The sequence below is a fragment of the Crocuta crocuta genome, unplaced genomic scaffold (genome assembly GCF_008692635.1).
Source record: "Crocuta crocuta isolate KB4526 unplaced genomic scaffold, BGI_CrCroc_1.0 scaffold316, whole genome shotgun sequence".
Taxonomy (NCBI): domain Eukaryota; kingdom Metazoa; phylum Chordata; class Mammalia; order Carnivora; family Hyaenidae; genus Crocuta; species Crocuta crocuta.
In genome coordinates this window covers 642,294-656,720 of record NW_027529682.1, presented here as the reverse complement: position 1 = coordinate 656,720, position 14,427 = coordinate 642,294, and the positions used below count along the sequence as shown (strand labels likewise).

Here is a 14,427-nt window from a genome sequence, read left to right as displayed (position 1 = left end):
TCCGGGCCGCGAGGGCTGCCTTCCGGGCTCTCCAGCCCATCCGGCGCTTTGGGTTCATCCTGACTTTTTCTCAGCTGCTTTTTATGCTTCATCCGCCGGTTCTGGAACCATGTTTTCACCTGATTGCAGAGAGGGGAAAAAAAAAAAGACAACCACGTCATCCCTTCAGACCCATAATTACTTAAGATCTCAGACATTGCTGGGGGCTAGGAAGACGGACCGCAACCCATTCACGAATTATCTAAGAGCTGTGACCGTCTCCTCCTTGCGTGAAGTCACGCCTGAACTGCTCGCAGGTGTGGTCTTAGGCTGAAGGAGAACCAGACATCCTAAGGCTCCTGGAAGTGATTGTCCAAAATAACGGTAAAGGTCGAACGGGTGTGGTTAGTTAGTACTGGTTAATACTAATATCTAATTGATGTTATTAATTAGAATGGCCAGGAGTAAGTGCTCTGTGGCTGAATCTCCTTCGTGTTTACCTTCCGTTCTCCTGATTATAGCTCTAAACACCCGATCCAACAAGACTCCTGGAGAGAATGAGGAGAATCAATGTGCTGGTTCTCATCAGAGAGAAAACTCACTGGCGCCTGGCGGGGCTCCCAGGTACAGAGAATATAAGAGACAGAGGCAGTGGAGGAAAGAGTTTGAAGGTTGCAGGTGAATAGCATCTGGANAAGATTAAAATGGTAAGAAAAAAATTTTCCCCGTGTGAGCTTCTGTCAGGACAAGAACCGGCCTAGTTTCTGATTTTTACGTCTGACCAGGGTTACCGCCCGGCTGGGAGGGTTGGGGGGGACGGGAGCGCAGGAATGATCGGTTCTCAAACGTACAGGAAGTTTCTCTTCCAGGTCTAGCGCTCGCTGGAGAGAGGAGATTATGTTTCGGGGAGTCTGACCTGAGGTTGGAGGTGTCGGTACCTTTACTAAGGATCTTTGGAGAAGCCCAGAATGACAGGGAGGGGGATCATTCTGGGGGTCACTCCCAGTCCAGAACTCCGCGGGGGGCGCAGAGGCGGTGGGAGTTCAGAGGAGAGGGGCGCGGGGAGCGGAACCGCCTGTCTCCATCCCACCTGCGTCTCGGACAGGCTGAGGGCCGTGGCCAGCTCCACCCGCTCTGGCGTGGACAGGTAGCGCTGGATCTCGAATCTTTTCTCCAGGCCGGAAAGCTGCGAGTCTGAGAAAACCGTTCGAGCTTTGCGGCGGCGGCAGTGCTTGCCCGGCAGCTCGCTGTGCTGGGGGTGCGGGAACAGCGCCGGCACCGGCACCCCTGCAAGAGAGAAAAGCCTCGGCGTGGGTCGAGCGCGGACACCCGGGAGCCACAGCCGCCGCGCTCCCCTGGTCCCCAGCACCTCCCGCTGCCTCGTGCCTCCGCTGGTCCCCTCGTCGCCCCAGAGCTGCGCTGGCCCTTCTCGCAGGAACCTCAAGGCAGGGGAAATAAAATATCACAAGAATAGCGCTGGAAGATCTTTATCGGGAAGGCCATCTAGACATGCAAACAATCAACAGTGAATAAAACGGAAAAGAAAAATTTTAACTCAGGGGGCTTTAAAAAACGTCTCTGGAAAGACTTCCATAACGTTGGCTAGCTCCCAGTCCTCTGTGGCGCCTCCCGAAGTTTTCTTGCGATCGTCTGCTAGTCCAGTAGCTGTTCGGACCACCCACCGCCCTTCCCTACCCTTGAGGACACTCCACCTTGCTCCTGGGCTACTAGAGGCGTGAATGCGGACTCGCCTCCCCCACCTCACTAAAAAACACCTTTCTCTTTCCGGAGCTGCCGGAATTCTCCCCCCTGCACCAAAGGGAACAGATCGAAACTCTCATCAAGAGAAGCTCGAGAGGAGAACGGAGGGACAATGCCCGCCTGGCACGTTCTGGGGGCCCACTGGGGACCCTGATCTGTAATCTGACCCTCATTCTTTCTCCCAGACCCTAAGCAGAAGGACTGAAGTGCTTTCTCCACCCCCACCAGGTCTGGGGAGATTTCTCTTGTCTTTCCTGACCTTCGCAGGCATTACAATGTCTGAGATGCCCCAAGTAAGCTGCCACGGACATCCGTTTCTGCCAATCCCAGGGAAAAACCAAAACCATCAGTTCCATCATTATGGGCTTTGGCCACTACTGTTTGGGGGGAACCCAGAAGAGACTGTCGTTGGCCAGGTACTGAAGACAATACTGGGATGCAGGCTTCAACACAGCTTTTATAATTGCCCTTCCAACCTAGTGCCTCAGAATCTGGGTTTTACTGCCTCACAAAAACTTCTAGTTTTTGTTGTAGACCCCAGAGCCCACATTTCACAAACTGTCTCATGTGTTTCCACAGCTTTCCCCCAGACCAGGCAGCAGTCTGCACCTGCACGCACTGAACTATTATATTTTAGCTGGAATGAAAATGCCAGAGAAGAAGGCATGAATGTGGCCTTTTAGAGAGCAGCCCAAAAAAATCTGGCTATCTCCTCACCTCTCCCTGTCCCAACCACACTTTGCTGCCCCTCCCCCCATCCTTGTTATTCATGGAAAATCAAGATACTTCGGGGCACGTAGGGCTCCAGCTCAGCCAGCAACAGGAGCAGAGGAGGGCAGCCGAGCCCAAGATTGTGGGTTAGACTTCAGGAGTAAAGAGAGTTAAAGAGGAACAGCGTCCCTCCTCCTCCTTCTGCCCTCTTTTTTTTCTTATCATTATTCCCCTATTCCAGGTCAAGTCTTCAAAATGTCCCAAACCCTCTTTCACTGCTAAGCCCCTGCAGCATCCATGAATGCTCAGTGCCTGAGATAAGAGAGCTGGCCTTGCTGGAGCCTTTGGAGCTAATGAGCTGGAAAGTTGAGTTGTGTTCCATGGGGTGGTCGGGGTCTCCCTTAGAGTAAGGAGAGGCAGAGAATCAGGATTGAGAGCTGGACTAAAGTAGCCAGGAAGACCACAAGGAAGGAGACTGAGCACTATCCACCAAGAATATTGTCAGAAACTTCCAGTCACCTCTTGGATAGGAATGTTTCCTCCATTACAAAGAATGCAGAGTGACCATGAGTTCCCCCCATGGGTTGGCATGCCTCAAGGGAGCTCAGCCATATCCCCAACCTTCCACTGTCACTTAGGGCAGGAAGCTGCCAAGCCAGCCTGGACCAGCTCTGGCCTTTCCTCAGCTCCATCACAGGCTTAGGGTCTGTCGTGGGAGACTTGCCCTTCCGCTCCCCAAACCTTGAAGCCCCTGGTACTTACCTGAGGTGGTAAGGAAGTAAGGGTGGTGGTGGTCTCCCTTATGCAGAGGGTGATGGGGGTGAGGAGCCAGGAGGGTGGGTGTGGGCATGAGGGGGTAGCCATAGTCTAAGAGAGGCACCCGGGAGGCCAGAGAGCTGGCGAAGTGGTCAGGGGCCATCTCCCTTAGCGGCTTGGGCTTGTGCAGCAGGATGTCCTCAATGAAGAAGGACGTGGGCCTCTGAGAAGACGCCGGGTGTAGAGGGGAGGTGAAGTTGAGGTTCATCTTGAGCCAAGCGCCTGCCACAGGGCGAGGGCCGAGGACGAAGTGTAGGAAACAGGCAGCGTCTCAGCAAACCTAGTTGAAAGCCGACAACCACCCTCCGAGGCTAAGAAACCCCGCGGCTCTCTCCCAGGCCTGGGCTACCCCCGGCGCTGGAGAGGCAAGAAGACAAGCTCCTGGGTAGGTTGGGTCTATGTGTAGAATTGGCAGCTTCGAGAGGGGAGGTGGGAGAGCCAATGGCAAAGCTGCCAGCGGCGGAGGGGAGGGTGCGGTGGGCTCTGGGCGGGGCGGGGATCTGTCCGCGGTGCTGAATACAACCGGCCAGGCCCGGGGAGAGCGGAGCGGACCGGGTTCTTGCTCCTCTACCAGGTTGGTTTCTCGATCTCAATTTGAATTGTTTTACTCTCAGCCATTTAAAAAGAAAGCTAAAAAGAAAAAGTCTCTGTCTTTCGACAGGTTCCTCTTTAGAGAGCAAAAGGCATTTAAAGGACCCCCAAAGCAATAGGGATAAGGCACTTATTTTGTCAGTCAGCCCTGGGTTTTAAAACTTTAGAGAAATGATAGCAAAGGAGAAAAGAAGTGAGGGGGGAAAGTCTACATCCGCTACACCAAACTTAGGCTGATGGCTGAGGCGTGGAAGGACTGTCGAGGTAAATACATAAAATGTTAATGATCATAACATTCTTTCCCTCAGTTATAGAGGGTGGTGTGAATTTTATCTACATTAGTCAAGTAATTTGGTCTGTGTAAGTATGTCCAGAGCTACTTCTTAATGCCAGTCTCCATCTCTTCTCAGATTTCCATTACTTCCTCCTCATTCCACTCACACAGCTGCCTAGTTCTACTATTCTACCCCTTTCCACCCTAGTCCCCCAAGTAATTGTGCTAGGTTTTTGTCTCCTGTTCTATTTCCCAGCCTTTTTTTTTTTTTTCATTTCCCTCCCTCCCAATCTTTCTGTTTTTGGAGGTTTTGTTTTGTTTTGTTTTTCTGTTTGTCTCTTTCTAATCTGTCCCATTTATTTCCCTGGAGTCAATTTGCTAAAATTAAGGTGATCATCTACAGCACAGCAGGGGTAATTTCGGCTCGCATCTCCGAAAATTGCTCTAATTATTGATGTTAAACTCAGGGAAATTAAAAGAAGCCACTTCTCTTCCATCTCCCCGTTTTTAAGCTCTAATTTGTTGAAATATAGTCGTCCTCACAATTCCAATCACTACTGCTAATAGTAAAAGTGTTTTAATAGAGACTGAGTCCTCACAACCCATGCTATTAGATAATTAGAGGAGGTGTTAGAAAGCCAAGTGCTAATCCTTGGGCACACGGGTAGGATTTCCATCTGATTCAGCAGGTAGAACAAATTAATTACCAGAATCAATTAGGCCCCAAACTACAGTGCTCCAGGAAGTGGGAGCATCGTATTCCATACGGATGAACTGGTAAATGGTAGATAGATGAGAAGAGTGAGAAGCAGGGGGAAGAAGGGGGAGAAATAACTTTAAAATAAGATCTTGGCAAGTAGGCATCCAAACGAAATCAGAATGCTTTGTCCTGGAGTTTGAGCTATGATTTCTTTTCTTTCTTTCTTTCTTTCTTTCTTTCTTTCTTTCTTTCTTTCTTTCTTTCTTTCTTTCTTTCTTTCTGCCTTGCCTTTTTTCTTTTCTTTTCTTTTCTTTTCTTTTCTTTTCTTTTCTTTTCTTTTCTCTTCTCTTTCTTACTGATTGTAATGATAACTGAGAACTCGAGAGCAGGCAGCTGCAGAAAAGGAAAAGAGTGGACTTTCAGGAGTCCTTCCTCATCTATAGCCCTGGTCTGTTTATTTATCTTCCTCAGGGCTAGAGGAGAACTGAAACCAAGGACACTTGGGAAGTGGCACTGGGGGTGACAGTCCATACTTTACCCATGCTCACTTCCCTGTCAGTGAGAACCTACCCAGCAAGTGAAAACCAAGCTGTCTCCTAAGACCCTAAAGGCTGAGTTGAGTGGCTACTGAAGGTGTGGCAGATGCACAACCAGACACTGGCCTCAGTGAAGAACCTACCTGTGCCTGGACGCACCCTGCACTTCATCCCTATATAGACTGGCACAGATTTGCACCCAGCCTTGGGTGGGGGGTGGGGGGTGCGTATTTCAGCCTCATTTCTGGGTGGAGACTAACTTCAGCCTGGGAAACAGAAATAAGGAGACTAGTGAATGTCCCTTTGGGAGCAGAGGCAGTTTAAAATGTGTTTAGGTGACAGTTACCTTTGAGCCAAGGCACTGCAAACCCTTTGTCAGAACTTAGCCTTACTCATGTACTAGGGTGTTTTGGGGATCAGAGAAGAGAAGGGGAGCAGTAAGCTGCCTGCTCTGTCCTTACCCTCCCCCTTGTTTCACATCAGCAGGACTCAGCTCCATGCTCTCTCCCAGAGCTTTCCAGGCCCCGCTGTCTGACAGACACACTCCCCTTTCTCTAGTTCTGCTCAGGCTGGGACAAGCTTTGCCCGGAGCCAAGCAGCCCAGCGCTGAGCAGGCCCAGGGAGAGTTGAAGTCATTTCCCTGAGGTATCCAGTCAGACTGCCTTCGCCTCAGCCCCGCAGGGACGTAAGAAGGGAAAGAGGAAGGGAGGAAACTGAATAGCTATGGAAAGAAGTAGGACCTTCAAGACTGCGAGTTTTCTTTCCTCCTCCACATCCCCTTTCTTCTTTTTTTTTTTTTTAATGATTGACTGATTTTATTTCTTTTTTACAAAAGTTTATTCTTAAATTACAACAGGATCTAAGACAACATTTCACTCTAGCTATAGGTGGCAACAGATGCTGTGGCAGGGAATCCAGATGTTTAAACAGGAATGGAATTAAAGATCACCATTGCCTCAGGCACAAGGGACGGCTTACTTTTTGCCAGATTTCTTGATTCCTCCTGTGGCCAGGGGGCTTCCCCCCTCAGCCCCGCAGCCTTCACTTTTAGCTCCTCGAGTTTCTTCTGCTCCTCTTTCTGTTTCTGCTTGAATGCCTTATCTTCCTCGTCCATCTCCTTGGCCTGCTTATGGGGCTGCTTCAGGGGTTTCTTGCCACCTTAGTGGCCAGACACGGTGCCTGCTGCCCCTTCCCCAGACCCTGCCACTGGAAGCCGCCTCCACATCCCCTGTCTGCACTGACACTAAACTCGATACTAAGCTTGGTAGCTGAGAGTACCACCAGCCCACACCAAAGCAGGCCCCAGGGACAGGGACGGGGACAACAGGACAGAGACGCAGAGGTGGAACTGGGATTGGAAGTGGAGGCGGAGGCAGGGATTCCTCAGTCACCACCTTTTCCATGAGGTAGAACCCCTTCCCCCAGGAAGCTCTGATAATCACAGCTGGGGGCTCTAGGATCTAGGGCCTGAGCCCTGCCTGCAAATTGGCAGTCTGTACAGGCAGGTCTTGTCCTGGAAATGCGCCTGTTGAGTCCTGGCCCCAGACTCCTTCTAGAGCTATGGCCCACACCCTTGGGGAAATTGAAAAGTCAGGAAAGCTGAGAAGTTTCTCTATGGTGGCAGCAGGGCTACTGAGCAGAAGCTGAGCTTCTAGTGTAGAAATACTAAGGTTACCAGAACTCGTTCCCTACCTTCCCCTCAAGGCTCTGGCCTGGCGCATTCTACTTCTGCTTTGGGGTGAAGGAGGTGCCCAAGATGTCCAGCCTCTCTATGAGGTTTAATTCTGGTCTGTCCTACCAGAGAAGGAAGAGGCATTCCAGAACTTCCAGGCCACCTGTCCTGGCCCTTTTAGGGCCAATCTTCCTAAAGGGTAAAAGCCAATTTTTATTTATTTTTTTAAAAGCTTATTTACTGGGGCACCTGGGTGGTTCAGTCAGTTAAGCATCAGACTTGAGCTCAGGTCTTGATCTCTCATCTAGTGAGTTTGAGCCTCACGTTGGGTTCTGTGCTGACAGCTCAGAGCCTGGAGCCTAATTCAGATTCTGTGTCTGCCTCTCTCTGTCCTTCCTCCACTAGCGCTCTCTCTCTCTCTGTCTCTCAAAACATAAAGTTAAGGGGCAACTGGGTGGCTCAGTCTGCTAGGTGTCCTACTTCAGCTCAGGTCATGATCTCATGGTTCGTGGGTTGAAGCCCCATGTTGGGCTCTGTGCTAACAGCTAGCTCAGAGCCTGGAGCCTGTTTCAGATTCTGTGTCTCCCTCTCTCTCTGACCCTCCTGTGCTCACGCTGTCTCTCTCTCAGAAATAAATTTTTAAAAAAAAGGAAAGCAAAAAAAAGCAAAATTTAAAACATTTAAAAAAAGCTTTTAAACTTTTAAGCTTATGTATTTATTTGGGAGGAGGGGGCAGAGAGAGAGAGAGAGACAGAATCCCAAGCAGGCTCCACACTGTCAGCACAGAGCCAGACTTGATGGGACTTGATGCCACAAACCGTGAGATCATGACCTGAGGTGAAATCAAGAGCCAGATGCTTAACCAACTGAGCCACCCAGGTGCCCCAAAGTTATATTTTTAGAAAGCTTGTAAACAATTTGCTCCTTAAAAGCAGAGACGTTTCATTGCCTGGATAACTATATCTAAAGGATAGACCAGCACTGTCCAATAATGCGAGCCACATAGGTAGTTTTAAATTTTCTACTAGTCACATGTAAAAAGTAGGAAGAAACAGGTGACACATTAATGTATTTCATTTAGCTCCAATATACCAAAAATGTTATTCAACATCTAATCAATACAAATATATTAATGTCTTCATATTTTTAATACTAGATCTCCAAAATCCAGTGTGTATTTTATACTTCCTGTACATCTGTTTTTACTAGCCATATTTCAGGTGCTCTGTAACCATATACATGTGGCTACTCGTTAGCCTATTGGTTACCTACTGGACAGCACATGGCTAGTAATTGTCATAATCCTTTTACCCTTATCCATTGTAGGTAGACATACATTGAAATGGAAAGCAGCGACTCAAGCCAGCCTAGCACTTTCTTAGGCCTGCCTTTTACCCATGCATTATATATGATTATTGTGAGTATTGACTGAACATCTACTATATGCCAGGCTACTCACTACACACCTTCCCAAGCTTTCCCCAAGCTTTAGGAGATTAAATAAATGTACTCACATTATATTTGTTGATTCTCATTTGACTAAAATCTGTCACCCAGATCCAGCAAGCTGGAGCTGTATGCCCAGCTGACATATAAAACAGGATCCTGCACACTACCCTGAGCAAAAAATAAATAAAAATAAAGATCAAATGCATTTCCCCCCACCCAACCCACAGGACCTGATAGAGTTCCCGCTCATGGTTTCAGCTGAAGAATTATGAATTCCAAGAGAGAAAAGACATATTTTTCGGGGAGCAAATAATTAAACAATCCTTTTCTCTTTCATGTCAGCCTCATCTAAAACTGTTATCTGAGCTGGGACTTGGTTTCCCAAAAAGATAACTCTATTGATGATCAAAGGAAGAGACCGGTTCCATTAGCCAAGTTACCTACATAGTGGCCTTCAAAATAAGGGGAAAAATGTATTTTAGAAGGATCTGAGTAACACACTTTACTCATAACATTTTGTCTTATATTGCTTTTTGTCTGTTTTGACTTACTTTCTGAGTACTTTATTTTAAGCACTATCAAAGTGGATGACATGTCTAGGGAAAGAACAGGAATCACTGAATGCTTCCTACAAATGCATCTTCAAATAATGCTCTTACACCAGAAGTTAGGATGTGAACTCACATGAGAACACATTCAAGGAGAGGATATCCACATCACAGTACTCCCAAGGTAAGGACCATCCAGTTTGCTCATTCAGGACAATGTCAGTCTATAGGTCACAAACTTTCATTTCTCAGGGCATCTGGGTGTGTCAGTTGGTTGAGCATCCAACTTCGACTCGGGTCATGAACAAATGCTCCTCTCTGATAGTGTGGGGTCTACTTGGGACTATCTCTCCCTCTCCTCTCTCTCTGCCCCTCCCTCACTCATGCTTTTTCCCCCTTCTGTCTCAAAATAAATGAATAAACTTTTTAAAAAACTTTCATTTTTCTTTCAAAGTTTTCTATGCTGCCTTTAACATCTCAATTTAAAACATGCTTCACAAAGTGATGGAAAGAAAGACCTGGAGTAAGGAATTAATAGTTTGAAATACTTAATCCTCTAAAAGATATATAGTGAAATGAAAATATCCCCACCATTTTCCAAAAAAGTAACCAAATGTATTACCAGAGAATAACCAAAAAGCTAACAAAAATGCCTTTTAAATATCCTTTTCTTCCATCCAAATTCTATTTTCAGATTTAAAATTTGGTACATCTTGATACAATGTACTTCAAAGAATAATACCAAATTAGTATGCATAGCTTTGAAAATTATGGAGCATAAAATACTACCATTATGAACTGTGAATTTCTGATGTTAGAGATTGTAAAACATTTTCAAACTCTATTATGAGGTACAGAGATGAGCTTGTAAACATTTCTCTAGAGGACTTTGTGCATGGAGCTAAATATTTGGTATATTTTTGTTAAAATGATGGATCAGCTATATTTTGCTTGGGAATACTGTTCTCAAAGACAAATTGATTTCTGTTCTTCTGGTTTTCATTGATAATGTAATCACATTAGTGGACCAAAAGAAATAGAGGGTACAAATATCTGCACCATAAGAAGATAATTTTGAAGGGTTTTTAACAATGACCAAGATGGTAGATAATCTTAAAAGGAAACAGCAGAAAAAAATATTGGAGTTTTTTTTTAATGTTTACTTATTTATTTTGAGAGAGAGAAAGAGCAAGTCCGTGCATGGGGACAGAGAGAGGGGAGAAGGGGGAGAGAGAGAGGGAGAAAGAAAATCCCAAGCTGACAGTGCATAGCCCAATATGGGCCTTGATCTCACAAACCATGAGATCATGACTTGAACCAAAATCAAGAGTCAGACACCTAACCAACTGAGCCACCCAGGCGTCCCTGAGAGGTTTTTTAAATAAACTGAAAATAAGAAGTGTAATTTTTTGCATAACATAAAAACCTGGAAGCTAAAGAAGAAAATGATAAAATTAGCTGTATTAACTTTTCACAATTCTGCATGCCAAAAATTATCAAAAGCAAAGGAAAATCATGAACAACAAAACTGATAGAGAGTATTTATGACTCATATCCCAGACACAGGGATGATTTGTTATATATAAAAAGTTCATAAATCAATAAGGAAAAAGGTCGAGCACAATTTAAAACTCAGCAAAAGATAGGAAGAAAGTTTACAAAAAGAAAATATAAAAGGCTATTAAACATTTTATTTTTTTAATGTTTATTTGTTTTTGAGAGAAAGGGAGGGAGAGAGAGAGAGAGAGAGAGCACACACAAGTGGGGAAGGGACAGAGAAAGAGTGAGACACAGAGTCTGAAGCAGACTCCAGGCTCTGAGCTGTCAGCACAGAGCCCGATGCAGGGCTCAAACCCATGAACCATGAGATCATGATTTGAGTGGAAGTCGGACACCCACCCAAATGAGTCACATAATGCTAAAATGAAGCCTACAAATCAAAGGCTACACTGAGACCGCATCATTAGTATATGGAATTAAAAAATAAAAAAGTCTAATTGCCTACTCTGTCAACAAAACTGTGGGGGAAAGAATCAGTCTCATACTTTGAGAAAAGCATGCAAACTTGTACAGTCTCTATGGAGAACAATTTGGTAACATATATCAAAATTACAAACACACACTAAAAGTTCATTTAACAGATAGGATTTGTGCAGCATGGCCAAATTATACAGGCTCAGAATGAGAGAAACTCTAAGATGCATTGTGAAGTGAAAAGAGTAAATACAGAATACTACCATCAGTTTCAAAGGGGGAGAGAAGGAGAAAAACACACACATTTGACCAAATATGCTATATCTACCTCTGGAAATATACATTAGTTGGGGGGCCTGGGTGCCTCAGTCAGTTAAGCTTTCGACTTTGGCTCAGGTCATGATCTCACAGCTTGTGGGTTCAATCCCCACATTGGCCTCCGTGCTGACAGCTCAGAACCTGGAGCCTGCTTCGGAATCATTGTCTCCCTCTCTCTCTGCCCCTCCTCTGCTTGTGTGCTCTCTCTCTCTCTCTCAAAAATAAAAATAAACATTTTTAAAAAAGAAAAGAAACTCACTTTAGTTGTTCTTAAGAACTGAAGTGCTGGGGCCTTGGTGAGAAAGTATTTCCCTACATGTCCTTTTGTACCTTTTGAATAAGAATCATATGAATGTGGTGTTTATTAAAAACTCAATCGTGTTAAAATTAAAACCTAAAGGAAAAAGGAATTATTTTACTTCAACTCCAAAATGTCCAAATCAGAATTCACTACATTACATTAAATTATGACTTTAGCCCTTTTCCATAAGTTACTGAACCCAAATTAGTATAAAGTTGTGTTTCACGGACATTTGCCTATAAAGGACATTAAAGTTTTATTCCTTAGTAAAGGTGCTGCAACACTTTTTTCTACATTTATGATTTTCAAAAAATTGATCACACACCCCACTCTCATCCCAGAATTAGGGATAATATCTATTTAATCACTTAAAGAAAGGTCTTTGAAAAATACTTTTTGACTATTTCAATGATGGTGATCTGGATAATGAGGTGTATTTCTTATATTTATATTATACATCACGTGCTTTGTGCTGCCTTCTCACTTGAATGTCACAAGTCTTTGTTTTTACATATAAAGACATGGAGGATTGCTTTGGTAGAGTCATGAACTCAAGATCACTCCGCTCTGTGTTTCAGGATTTGAACTCAGATCTATCCGACCCCAGAGTCCATAGTCTGTTCATTTCAACCACATTATCTTTGTAAAATAAACAAGTAAAGCAATCATAGATGCTGCTTATTTCTCATCTGGAGGAAAAACTAAAACTATAGCCCTTGATTTAAGAGGCCAATCTTCCCAGTTGTCCTTGGAGGATTTATAAATTTATATCATTGCCTTCGATGCCTAGAATCTAAAATACCAGAAAGGATGTTTCAAGGTTTTAACTTTGGAATATGAACACACACACACACACACACACACACACACACACACACTTAGCATCAGCAACTCAAGGTGAATATTGCCAGTGGTAAACAGAAAAGGGCTTGGAGTCAGACTTGACATTAAAATCTGGCTCCATTATCATTGCATGCTAGCTGTATGACCTGGGAATTTTATTTAACCCCTCTAAGCCCTACTTCATAAGATGTTTTGGGGGAGTAATTCAGATCGTGTATACCCCCTAAACATAGCCAATGTTTTATGTCCATTATGTCTCAAATTTTAAAAGGTAATATATGTAAAGCACTTTGCTCAGTGACTGGCATACAGCTAAATCTCAATAAGTAACCCTACTTCCACTGCTTATGCTGTTGGTGATGGTGGTGTCAGGGAGGCTGATGGTGGCCTGACTGATACAAGCAAGCCCAAAGGCTCAACACTGGAACCCTGTGACTACTATGGACATGGGTGATTAATAAATCCAACATCATGTTGTTATATAAAAGCAGGTTATATAATCCCAGAAAGAGCTTCATGAACAAAAATGAAGGTATTGAGAAGGAGGTAGTGCCTAGGTAGGGTTCTCCTGGGTACAAGTGGGAACAAGTGGGGAATATCTTATTTAGTTCTAGAAGATAACTTGAAGATTATTTTAAGAGAGATGGCATCACCTGGGGCACCTGGGTGGCTCAGTCAGTTGAACATTCAACTCTTGATTTTGGTTCAGATCATGACCCCAGGGTCATGGGATCGAGCCCTGGGTCAGGCTCCACACTAAGTGTGGAGCCTGCTTGAGACTCTCCTTCTCTCTCTCTCCCTCTGCCCCTCCCTCCCTCTCATGCTCTCTACAATAAAATTTATTTTTAAGATTTATATAAAAAAAATTGAAGATGGCATCATCTAACTTTCCCCCAGCCAGAGTTCAAAAACATTAAACTAGAAAAAACTGTAAGACAGGGGCCCCTGGGTGGCTTAGTCGGTTGAGCGTCCGACTTTCACTTAGGTCATGATCTTGCGGTTCGTGTGTTCGAGCCCCGCGTCGGGCTCTGTGCTGACTGCCAGCTCAGAGCCTGGAGCCTGTTTCAGAGTCTGTGACTCCCTCTCTCTCTGACCCTCCCCTGCTCACGCTGTCTCTCTCTCTCTCCTAGAAATAAATAAAAATATTAAAAGGAAAAGAAAAAACTGTAAGATCAACACCAGCTCTAGTTCTCCCTGCCCTCTACCAGAAGAGAACAATCAGGCAAACAGCATTCATTGTCTACCAAATATCCTACCTTTGCTAGGCTCTGTATGAGGTGGTTCGGAGAGATAGGGTAGTGAAGTGCAGGGAACAAAGAAAAGTGGAAGCCTTAGGTCTGCTTCAAATACACATACATACACACACACATACACACACACACACATAATACATGTAACCCAAACCATGCAAAACAAATAAAACTAACAAAGAGCTTCTCTGTGTATTTGGCTTGATTAGGAAAGTATCACTAAGAAGATATTGGCTGATTTTTAATTAGAATAGAAAATAATATTGAGAGACAGTAAATCCAAGAACTCTGCATTTGTTCAGTTTTTATCTGCAAACATTTATTGAACATGTACCTTTTAAAAAGGTGGATATGCATTTGGAGACTTTTTCTCATAGGTATATATTTTGCTTCCACCTTTAAGCTAAGGATTTAATTTTATCTACTATGTTTTTAATATTTTCCACTGCACAGTGGACTTTCCCAAAATTGATACAAAAAGACTTCTATGATTGATTGCTGTATTATTTCACAGTCCCCAGATAAAATAATGTAGTCCTGGTTACCAGATCCCTCCCTATTGAATGAAAGGCAGGCAGCTCCTTAAGACAGTATGCTGACACCATATGCTTTAAAAAAAAATGCCATGTGGTTTGGTGGAGGGGAAGAGATATGGACTGGTGAATTTGGGGAAGTCTCTTCAAACCTAAGTAAAACAGAACGTC

At 44.6% G+C, this 14,427-nt stretch overlaps 1 protein-coding gene across 1 annotated transcript in view; it reads right to left on the bottom strand.

Annotated features, from left to right (window-relative positions):
* The window catches only part of BSX (brain specific homeobox), a 3,602-nt gene extending 127 nt beyond the window's left edge, over nt 1-3,475 (bottom strand). The window contains exons 1-3 of the mRNA XM_077763054.1: nt 3,214-3,475; nt 1,070-1,266; nt 1-119 (exon numbers count right to left, since the gene is read on the bottom strand). The exon at nt 1-119 is cut by the window's left edge and continues 127 nt beyond it. Coding sequence (XP_077619180.1) covers nt 1-119; nt 1,070-1,266; nt 3,214-3,475 — 578 coding nt within the window. The remainder of the gene's footprint in view (nt 120-1,069; nt 1,267-3,213) is intronic.
* Between the last annotated feature and the right edge of the window lie 10,952 nt (nt 3,476-14,427).